This window comes from Myotis myotis, unplaced genomic scaffold, assembly GCF_014108235.1.
Source record: "Myotis myotis isolate mMyoMyo1 unplaced genomic scaffold, mMyoMyo1.p scaffold_m19_p_14, whole genome shotgun sequence".
Lineage (NCBI taxonomy): Eukaryota > Metazoa > Chordata > Mammalia > Chiroptera > Vespertilionidae > Myotis > Myotis myotis.
In genome coordinates this window covers 13,253,723-13,265,431 of record NW_023416318.1, presented here as the reverse complement: position 1 = coordinate 13,265,431, position 11,709 = coordinate 13,253,723, and the positions used below count along the sequence as shown (strand labels likewise).

General features: G+C 44.2%; 1 protein-coding gene across 1 annotated transcript; it reads right to left on the bottom strand.

Moving 5' to 3' along the window:
* Window positions 1-2,313: 2,313 nt before the first annotated feature.
* Window positions 2,314-4,430, bottom strand: LOC118669356 (ATPase family protein 2 homolog). Its single transcript, XM_036335497.1, is given in 3 exon segments — window positions 2,314-3,031; window positions 3,034-3,983; window positions 3,985-4,430. Coding segments are annotated over 3 exon segments (2,076 nt in total). The 3' UTR covers window positions 2,314-2,351.
* Between the last annotated feature and the right edge of the window lie 7,279 nt (window positions 4,431-11,709).

Below are 11,709 nucleotides of genomic sequence, written 5' to 3'. Positions count from 1 at the left end.
CCTCGCCTTGATCTTCGGCTGTGTAAAGGAAACTCCTCAATTGCTTCTCAGCAGTCCAATGCACCTTCCACTACAAGCCTAAATAGGGACTACGGCTGGTAGCAATTTGTCCAGTATTCCCACTTTTGAAGCTAAGTTGAAAATTTGGTTTCCCTCTGATAAGGAGAACATAACATCACATACCCATCTAAGCGCTGGAGACGATGTAGGTATGTGAGAAACTGCTTTTATGCACGATGATACTGGCTTGACAAGGCTTTTTCGAAGATTACCAGCATACCAAAAGGAAATCATTATGGAAATCATTATTAGGTGTCCTGGTAGAGGTGCAAGGTGACTCAATGAAAATCTCTCAAGGTGGCGTGACTGCCCTGAGCCCAGTAGAGAATCAAGTTTCTTGATAAAGTGACGTGAATATTTCAATCTCGAGTTTGAATCCTGCAGCCACAGCGGGATCACCGTACCAGCTAATTGGTTCTGGCTTTGCTTGAGCTGGAAAATGTTCAAGTGGTATACCCTTGTAAATTGGGGATTTCGATAGTGAAAATGAGTTTTTTTTAAAATCTCTTTCGTGCATCCCGGACAGTTGATAGTAAGGTAATAAGTTTTGTTGGCAAGAGCACCAACGTGGAGTTGAGAGGATAGTAAATGCAAGCCATGTAAGAAGGCCGCCTGGAAGCGAATTGTATAGTCTTTTTGTGACCTAGCAAAGCCAGTCATGTAATTAGTTGTAAAGCCAATATGTGTAGAAATAACATTAGGCTTCCCACAAGGCCTGCTCTGTCATCAGAAGCAGTGGGAAGCCTGTGCGTTAGTGTTCCTCCCATAATAACTGGGAGTTCCGGTGCATGAACTCCCTTTTCACGTAGTAGTATAGACAATAGCGTTGTTAGGTGTTGGCCAACAGCACCTTTAATCTTAATCCAATCGCAGGTAGATATGAGATCTTCTGCCATTTTCCCAATGAGGCCTTCTGGTAGCCCTGTTATTGCTCCTTTATTCTTTTTTTTTCTTCCATCTTTTAACTGAAAACTTTATTGGTGACTGAAAATGTGTACAAGTTAAAACATGAACACTTTATATGATTCATTTCTAGCATTTGATGAAAAAACAATACCACGTACTGCTCTAGGACTGGACTGGGCTTATATTTTCAATTTTTTAAATTTTTAAAGGGCATTACAGTATATGAAGTGACTCTTATTTCTTTGTTCTTTAACTGCCATAAGTATAGATTAATGTGGCTGAAGCAAAAATGCAGGTGTGAATATAATGAGAACCAGTATGTATTTGGAAACAAGGCCACATAAGCTTGGCAGGTGCTTCTAGCCATTTAATTGTTTGGCCTTCAAAAATAAAGATTTGTAAATATTTCCCACCATGCATCATCCACATGCATTCTCTCTGTTCTTGTATAAAACTGATGCCTAGGTTTGGCATTTAGGAATGCATTGAAATGGGCTCTGAAGTAAGAAAAGCATTTCATGGGATGAAGGAACCAGGTCAAAAGTGAAAAAGCTAGAAGTTTACATTTTAAAACTCAGCACACATTTCCAGGTAAAACTGATTTAAACCTCTGTCCTGAGACTTTCATTTTATACATATGATTTAAGATGTCTACAAGAACTGAAGCCCCTTAATTCCAGTCAACAAATTTCAGACATTTTGTTTAAGAATTTCTTTTTTTAACATTCTCAACACAAAATTTTAAAATGAAACAAATTTTCTCTAGAAAGCATTTTTAGCATAACGAAGGGGTACGTTTTTTTCAGAGTGTATGAAGCCCACTCTTCTCTTGAAAATCTTCATGGAAACGTCTCAGTGACTCGGGAATTCTGGGCGTGACAGTGCTCAAGGCTTGAGTGAAATGTTTTTTCCTGATGCATTTGGCTTTAATGCCTTCTTCTAGTGCCAGAAGGGCGGCCTCTTTACAGACGGCGATGACCTCTGCTCCAGAATATGTGTCCCTTTGGAGGATGAGTTCATTCAGATCAACATCCTGACTGACGGGCATCGAGTGAAACTGCAGGTTAAATATTTCCTTCCTTGTTGCTGCATCTGGTAACGGCACATACACGATTCTATCGATTCTTCCAGGACGCATCAAAGCCTTGTCTATCCTATCTGGGCGGTTAGTAGCTGCCAAAACAGTCACATCCTTTAACTGTTCAATGCCATCCGTTTCCGTAAGGAGCTGAGCCAAAACACGGTCAGCTACATTCTCTGAAGAACTGCCCCTTTCAACTGCTAAGGCATCCAGTTCATCAAAGAAAATAATGAAGGAGCCACCGCTCTCGCTTTACGGAAGATCTAATGGCTCTTTCAGATTCACCAACATATTTATTCATTAATTAAGGCCCCTTTATTGCTAGAAAATTCAGTCCACTTTCATTGGCCAAAGCCTTTGCAATCATCGTTTTAGAGCAGCCAGGTGGCCCATACAGAAGAACTCCTTTAGGTGGCTGCATCCCCATTCGGGTGAAAGACTCCGGATGTTTCAAGGGCCATTCCACAGCCTGTTTCAATTTCAGTTTGATATTTTCCAGTCCTCCTACATCTGACCAGGATACACTTGGGACATCAACTGCAACCTCCCTCGTGGCACTGGGCCGGGCGTCATTCATTCCCTGCAAGAAATCATTCAGAGTAATCTTCACCAACGCAGCCACCTTGCGGTCAGGGAGGTTGGGCTGTTTCTTCAGGACTCTCCGGAAGGCACTGAGACCTGATTCACTACACAAGGCTTTCAAGTCTGCTCCAACGTATCCATGTGCATTGTTTGCTAACTGTAGCAGCTCGGCTTCCGTGAGTACATGCGGTGCCTTTCGAAGCAGTTTCCGAAGTACATCTAGCCGGCCCTGAGCATTAGGGACTCCAATCTCAACCTCTTTAGCAAATCGTCCAGGTCGGCGGAGTGCAGCATCCAAAGCATGAGGACGATTTGTGGCCCCAATAACTAATACCTGTCCTTCACTTCCTTCTGAACCAATACCATCCATCAGTGTTAGCAGTGAAGCTACAACTCTTTTCTACTTCATTCTGAGCCCCTTCTTTTTGGGCAAAGTGCATCCAGCTCATCAATAAAAATAATTGATGGATGCCGCAGAGTGGCTTCAACAAATATCTGACGTAACCTTGCTTCAGTTTCCCCATAGAATTTGCTTATAATTTCAGGACCATTTATTACAGAGACATAGGCTCCAACTTCATTAGCAATAGCCCTGGCAATCATTGTCTTTCCAGTACCTGGAGGGCCATACAGTAACACTCCTCTAGGGGGAGGAATTCCGTAACTCTTGAATAGTTCAAGCTGCTTGAGAGGAAGTTCAATTATTTCTCTAATTGCTTTCAGCTGACCATTTAAGCCTCCTATCACATCGTAAGTTACTTTGAACTGGTTGTCTTGCTCTTTTGAATTTGTACCAATTTTTGTAAAATTGACTCTCGTTGTTGAAGAAATGAAGTAGAAAGTATCAGTGCTGCACTTTGCTCCCAGATTGGCTGGCTTTAGGAATCTCTCTTCATTGATAAGGTACTCATTTCCTCCTCTGGCAGACGCAAAGCTACATTCAAGACCTGTAACTTCCTCTGGCCCAAGCCCACTGCTGCCACCAGGACTCTGTGTGACATTTGACAAACTGTCACCAGTTTTATTTATCTTTCTGTCATCTACTGGTTTGCAGGGAGTACTGCTTGATGGTGGGACCCGAGGCTCTTCCAGATCCAACTGGCTTAACTGTAAGGACATATCGAGGGTACTGGCTTCTATGCTGGACCGTTTTGAGGCCATTCCCTGAGCAGCAGTATCAGAGTCACTCTGAAGCCTTCTCAGTATCATGCCATCTGCACCTTTTACTCGCAATATTTGCAACCTGCATGGTCGTCCATAGAATGTAATGTATAGAAAGTTGCCTGGTTAAACAATCTTGTCATCTAGTTTTCTCAGAAGACAACCAGCCGATTGTTCTTCATTAACATCCACATTTGTCACTGAGTGCCACGTCCATTTCCTCAGCCTGTAGCACAGCACCCAAAAGAGGCTGGACATGGATGGCATCACCAACTTGGACACCCGCATTCTTCTGTGCTGTGTCACTCAGGCCAACCTTGCCTCCGGGAAATCCTGATACAGGCCAGGACACACAGACCTCTCGTTTTCCATGTAAACGGGTAAGCAGCACTGGTCGGCCAATAGTTATATTTGCAGACTTCATAGTGCCAACTCCGAGCTGAACAAGGGAATTCTGGAACTTTTTAGGAACTTTGTCATCCTTTTCTAGGAAGTTGATCACCGCCAGAGTCCCTGTTGCCGCTGCGAAGCCGGCTTCGGGACAAGCAGCCGAGGCCCCTGCCCGAGAGTGAGCCATGGAGGGCGAGGGCGAACCCCGGTCGGAGTTCCGGTTGGACCGTTTTCTGTTCTTCGAAGACATGCCCCACAGGCAGCCTGGAAGCTGAAGCCGCTCCTCTATGAATCTTTACAAATGTTCTTGACCCTATATACAGAGGCCTCTAGCCCCTAATCATCCATAGCCTTGGGAACAATTCTTCGTCACGCCTAAATATAATTGATTTGGACACATCTCCTTCAGACACAATTTCTTGCATGATGAATTGTTCAGCAACAAATGGCATGGTAATCCCATGAAGCTCTGCGCCCCGTGTTGCAGTCCTTAATTTGTTTGCTCCTTCCACACTGCAAGGAGTTCAATAATCCATTATATTTATCCCCCTTTGTAGTAGAGCTCAGGAAGTATGTCTCAGTGCTGTGGCTGTTGCAATGGTGTGAGCACACTCCACCATGACATGCTTCCTCGGCACACCAGGAAGTACCAATGCCCGCCTGAACTAACTCCTAGAGCCACATGCATAGTACCCCAGCCTTTCAGCCATTGGTCGCCTATAGCAACGTGTCTCCCTCTGATTGGTCGCCTATAGCAACGTGTCTCCCTCTGATTGGTCCCCTCATGCTATATATACCCCTGTAGTTCCACAATAAAATGGATCTGTGTCAATGAACCTGGTCCCCGGAGTCGTGCATGCAGACGCCCTAGCACGGTGGGGCTCCGTCGTCCTCACCCCCGAGGGACCCCCTGCTTCACCCCTTGTGTTTGGAGCCAGAATGCTTCTGACAAGCTGGTCCCTGAACCTTTTATTCTCTTCTGTGATAGATTTCATTGACATGGTTTGGCTTATGCCAATGACAGTACTTGATATCTGAAACTTATCCAGCATTGAGAGCCCATATGCTACGTTACTTTTTGTAAACAGGTAGCTCATCAACCTTGGGTATTTGGGCTCCATAGTAAACAGGTGATTTGCAAGTGTTTCACCTTTCGAAACCTTTATCCATTTGCATAAGTTTTAAAATCCTGGAAGATCCAGTCATATCAAATAATGATTCTTCTATCCACGTTTTGAGTACAACCTCAGGCCTGAGAAGCGGGACAATATTGAGGCACGTTGGATCAGCACATAGTGCAAGTGCACTTGGATACAAGGGTACTGTCAACTTCGTGACCTGATGTTGGGGTGAAATACCAGTGGGTATTGAGTTTTTAAGTAATGTCAACTAGAAGGTCAGCGAGTCTGCTAGCCCTCGAAACATAACAGATGACAAGGCTGCAGGTGACCGAAGCCCCCCTAATATTGAACCAATCACGGCAAGAGCTGCAACTGTTTGGGGGTCATGACTTATTTCTCTAGGAAACAAAATGAATACTTCTATAACATAGACCATGATTCCAGCAATAACAGAGGTCCACTGGGTATAATCAGCTTGAGATGCAGATAGGCAACTTGAGCTTAAACATGCTACCCTTGAATATATGTTTGGATATACTTCCCCAGTGCTGTCTGCTAGTCTTGAAAAGATCTTTAAGAAATTTGGAACAGGCACTCCTTTAAAGTATAGCTTCTTGCCATATTCGTGTAGTACATCACTTGACCAACATTCATCCAGCTTAAGGGTTAGTCCTGCTTCTTTGCCTTTAGCTCTCAGCTTTTCCAAGAGAGAATCTCTGGTTGCGTTTTTTGAACTATACGGAGGTGTAGATACAATGATGGTCTGGTTATCTCCTTGCCCCATTATTTCATCCGTAAGGTGCAAATCCTCGAGTACAAGTAATTCCAGACTGGATGTAAAAATGGTCCACAATTTTTGTCGCATTCCTTTTCCCATAGTTAGGGCACCTTGAAAGCAGGTTTCATTATCTTCCTTTGGTAATCCATTATCCCTTTGTGCTGGAGGATTAAATCTGTCTTGGATAATGAGAGTAGAACTGGCATCCATGAACCAACCTGAAACATCCAGACCCAAGAAGCCGATCAAGTTCTTCACAAAGAGGACCTTGTAGCTCAGGACGAAATGCATTACACCAGGATTCGTAGTCTAGATTCACCACGAACGAGTTCTTTCTAGTGATGTATGCTGATATTTTGTCAAGAATATGAGATAATTGAGTTGATGAGGTAGTCATCGAGTGCATCCATAAGTAAGGCATAACAAACTTCTCTAAGTTCAATTCTGCAAGAACTTGATATAATCTAATACTGTAAGACTGTTTCGAGAAATATCTTCCTTTAACCTTTAAATCTTTCTCTTTTGACATCAGTACAGTAATAAGGTCATGTGTACACAATGTCCCTGTCATGCAAGGTTCTACTCTTTTCTTGATATCATCTAATTCTCCACTTAACAGAGCGAGGATCAGTCACTGTAACCCCTGGGACTTGTCTATATGATGAAGTCTTTGGTGATATTTATTAAAATACGCTTCTGTATTGTACTCAAAGGTCCACTTGTTGCGGTTCTCAATTATGGCTTTATCTGTGACAATATCACTTAAGTCTGGCTCAAATTCAAGCCCCTTTCTTGCAAGTTCAAGACAGACCTCAGAGAAATCAGTGTATTTCCAGTGACCTTGTTTAGGCCATTCACCTGCTAACCGGGCTTGCTTAATAGACTCGCTGCACCTACTGGTCAAGGTTACAGGAGGCCACATCGCACGTTTCTTTACATGTCCTCGGACATATTCTGCTCGAAAGGCATAGAGAACTTCCATTCCAACTTCTCCCAATCGGAGAAGGGGAACCTAAGCTGTCCCTTCTGTCGGCGTCGGGTCTCTTCGTGGACCCGGTACTATAGTCGAAGAAATTCTCTCATCAATAAGGAACTGTGGGAGATAATTCAGAAACACTACCCAAAGGAATGCAAGCTTAGAGCCTCTGGGCAAGAATTAGATGACACCGTTGATGACTATCAGCCAGTTCATCTGTTAAGTAAACCTGGAGAATTGAGAAGAGAATATGAAGAGGAGATAAGCAAGGTGGAGGCAGAGCGACGAGCCAGTGAGGAAGAAGAAACAAAGCCAGTGAAGAGTACATACAGAATTTATTGGCAGAGGAGGAGGAAGAAGAAAAGAGACAGGCAGAAAAAAGGAGAAGAGAGATGGAAGAACAGCTAAAAAGTGATGAAGAACTGGCAAGAAAGCTAAGCATTAATATTAACAACTTCACCCACAGTTCCTTATTGATGAGAGAATTTCTTCGAGTATGATACCGGGTCCATGAAGAGACCAGACGCCGACAGAAGGGACAGCATAGGTTCCCCTTCTCCACAGTCGAGTGGAAGCATGCATCACAGAGCGTGTGGTTACAAGGCAGTGTTACCGGCTCCATGAAGATTTCCATGCAGATCCCGCATTGGCATTTCGACAAGGAAGGGATGGCATCTTCAGGTACAGCCATTTTAATATGTAAGTGAGGATGCTCCCGCCGCTGCCCAGGCAGCAGCCTCGGGGCCACCGTTCTGGAAAGGACCCTGCTTCCGCGGGGACTTCTGGCTCGCTAAAGGACTTCCGTTTCACCATGGCTGTGGGGTCAGCGCATGAACCCCCGCGTCCCAGCTTTCCGGCACCTGCGGTGCTCAGAGGGCGGCTCTCCCTCTCTAGAGGCAGCTACATAGCTCTCGATTCATTCTTTTTTCTTCTGCCAAAGAGAATTTTAAGGCCTTGTGGAGATGGCAGACAGCCACAAAAATCAAAAAGAGTAGGGTTTCTAAGTAATAAAGTGCACCAAGCTTTGCCCCTAACACTAAATCCATGTGGGACCTCTTAAAATCAAGAATGTGATTGGATGGCCACTCTTGTTACTTCGATTTGGAATTCTACTGGAGGTTCTTCGGGAACTCGAGGAGATTCTAGCAGTAAGCCTCCCAGGAAAATCCTTTCCTGCTGTCGGCCTTGAGCTTTTTAATTCTGTCTGTTACCATGTCAGTCTCTGTCTTTGGCTCATCACATTGCTTATGTCTTGCTATTTACTTTTCACCTTTCTCAATCTGTATTTATTGCTTTATATGTTTTATAGTTATTTCTTTCCCTTAAATTAAAGCTTATTTCTTTTCCTTAAATATAGATGCTCCAAGTGGGCAGAGATCTTGACTTTCTTGCTCACTTCTGTATTTCCAATGTCCAGAACTATGACGGAAACATGGAAGGCCCTCAATAAGTATTCATTACAATTCATTTGAGTGAGTGAATAAATGAATATGCATTGAGACCTCAAAGGTAGAAAATGAAAAAAAAAAAAAAAAGGTAGAAAATGATAATATCAACTCAAATCTATCAATCTGTTCTATATGTGAGGCTTTGTGCTGTTTAGCTTACTCATTTAATCATTATTATACCCTCTTGAGGCAGGTAGTGTTGTCATATTAATTTGACAGATGAGTGCTGGAAGCCGGTCCATCCTTGTTGCTTGACACAGTCGCTGCAGGGAAGAAACGTCTGCACAGCATATGTTTCAAGGGACCTGGCATACTGTTCTTAATATATTTGCTCCCCTTCTTAGCGCTATGTGTTCTAACCAGGGCCACCTCTCTGAGAAAGGTTGTTTCCCCAGGTGGGGATGTTGGGGATTGATGGGACTGGGGTTGGGGATTGACGGGACTGGGGAGGGGAATGAATCAGTAAAACCCCCTAGTGTTACAGAAATACCATGTACTACTTGGACTAAGAGACTGTTGGCAATAAATTTGGGACTTGTTGGGCCCACATCCCCAGGGGTCTGCCCACCAGGGAAAGCACCAATGCCTATACCCCTGGAGACCCACCGACACAGGGCAGTCCCAGAGAAGGCAAGCAGTAGGGCTGGGAGGACATAACCTTTACTGGGTAGGATAATCTCCTTCAGTCACTTCCTTGTAGTTTATCAGTAGAGCAGTAGAATAGTGACCTTGGAATAGCCCTTATAATGGAACACAGAGATTAACCTAGACAAGATTAAAATCAACAGAACTAGATAGAGACAGGATTTTTGGCAAAGGTCAGATAAGAAACTGTGGACTTGAAACAAGGAACTGTAGGAGGTCAAGGGAGGACCAAAAACATATCATGATGTGACTATAGAGGCATGCTTATAGGATCAAATGGTATAAATACAGATGTAACAGGAGAATAGAAAAAGAACCTGGCTATGCTGATCAACTGAACTCTGTTCCCGTGTCATTCCTTCTTCGCTGACTCCATCCACACCTTTGGGAACTCCTGGACCTGCTGGGGCTGGACCCCAACAGATGAGATTGACAGAAGTTTTATGACTTGACCACTTATCATTGTATTCTTAAATCCAGTGTGTGGTAAGTTGTTGGTGCTGCTGAGTGAGTGAAGAAGGCATGTGGCTTGTCTTGCTACTGAACCAAAGTCCATGTGGTATCAGCTTCAAAAGACCAAAACTCAATGTCAGTTTGGAGCAAGGAAAGGTTTATTGATTGAGAAGGCACCAACAGAGAAGATGAGAGACCTAATGGTGCCTCAAATCCATCTTGCTTGCTGTACTAGGTTAAGGTTCTTAAGGGGCTGGGGAAACAGGTATGCAAAAGTGCTGGTGGGACAAGTGTTAATTGGAGGCCCGTGGAAGTTGGACATTCATGGTAAAGGTGTGTCAACACAACTGGACAGTGGATCCTTGGTTTCTGAAAGGGTTATGGTATTTAAGTTCCAGTTGTGTCCAGGGCCTCTGGTTCCATGGGTGGGTGAGACTTTGGTTCTGGGTGCAGCTGGAGGTAAAATTTCTCTCCTCTATGCCTACCCTGGCTGCATAACTTGTGGTCTTGGTTTATTGTCTTTGAAAAGCAACCCAGTATCTCATCAAACAGGATAGGACTATTTTGAGCTAGTTCTTCGGTTATAATCTTCTCCAACTACACATCAAGTGGAAGGGAGGTCTCTGGTGCCATGGAAAAAGATGTGCATCTACATTGTCTCTGGGTGGGGCAGAGACCAGGCTTTTATTTGCACCTCTCTTAAATGAAAGAAAATAAACCAGTGAGTGGCAATTAGGGTGAGACATTGTGGCTTCTCTGCCAAGAGTTGGCATGAGATATGGGGAGAGCTCTGGTGGCAGAGACTCCCCATCCTGGGAAACCTCAGGAACTCACTTGCACCCGGGTGAGGTCATTTAGTTGTACACCTGGAAAAATGCTAAAAGGTAGGGGTTAACCACAGGGTGCTTCTCCATGTCTTCTTGCCCCACTCCATCCCAGCGTGGTGTTCACTGTTCCAAAAGCACCTGCCTGAGGGTGGGTGATGGTGTTTGCTTAGAAAAAGCTCCAGAAACCAGGCCTGACTGGCAAACAAGCCTCTAGCATTAGTGCTCAAACTTACCTGCACTTTGCAATCATGTGGGAGCTTTTGAAAGACACAGATGCCTGGGCCCATCCCCAGAGAGTTTGCTTTAATTGTTTCTGGATGGGGACCAAGATTGCTATTTTTTCAGAAAAGCTCTCAGGTGATTCTAATGCTTAGGTGGGAAGGAAGGGCGAGCCCCGTCTGTGCCAATAGCTACTTTTTGCTCTTGTGGGAAAGCAGTCACAGGCAGTGTGTAAGTAAATGACCATAGGTGTGTGCCAGGAAACTTCACTTATAGATATTGAAATTTGAATTTCATACAATTGTCATGGAAGTGTCTTCTTCAGCCATTTAAACTATAAAAACCATTCTTAGCTTGTGCCATACACAAAAAGGTGGTGGGCTGGGTTTGGCCTGCCAGCTCTCTGCTCCAAGAGATGAGTGGCAGCCACTCTTCAGTTTGATAAATGGTAAATGCTATCCCCACTTCCCTCCTTGAGCTTTCCCATTTCTCCATTGGCAATGACCTGCAAATCAGCTCTCACCGCAAGGGGTGTCAATCAAGATAGAATTCTATTTGATTTACCTGTGCACTTCACCCTGAACAAAAGGTACTTAAGTGTACACTTTGTACCTGTGATTGTTAGACAAGATAAGCCTTTGGTTTTTAACGCTTAGAGTCACATATTTCCTCCTAGGAGCTGAGGACAGTGTAGCATGAACTGTGAACAGACACTGTTCCTTATGGGTCCTCAGAATGAGGAAGGGGAAGCAGCAAGTGCGAGTATTTAGAGCAGACACAGTTGGATGATGCTATGTCCCTAATTTCTGCTGTCTACTTTCCATGTCTTCAGAGGGGCCCCTTGTTCGGCTCAATAGAGTAAATCATGAATAGTCCAAGTCAAGAAGTAGATACAGAAGAAATAGTCCCATTTTTCCTTCCAGTTACTGTCCTGGATGCCTGTTGATGCCTGCACCTGTGGCAGCTCTGTTGGAACCAGGAGGGGAGTTAGTCTGGGCAGGACCCACTGAGCATGGTAGGAAGGAAAGGTGGGAGGAAGCAATCCGAATCCTTGATGACATT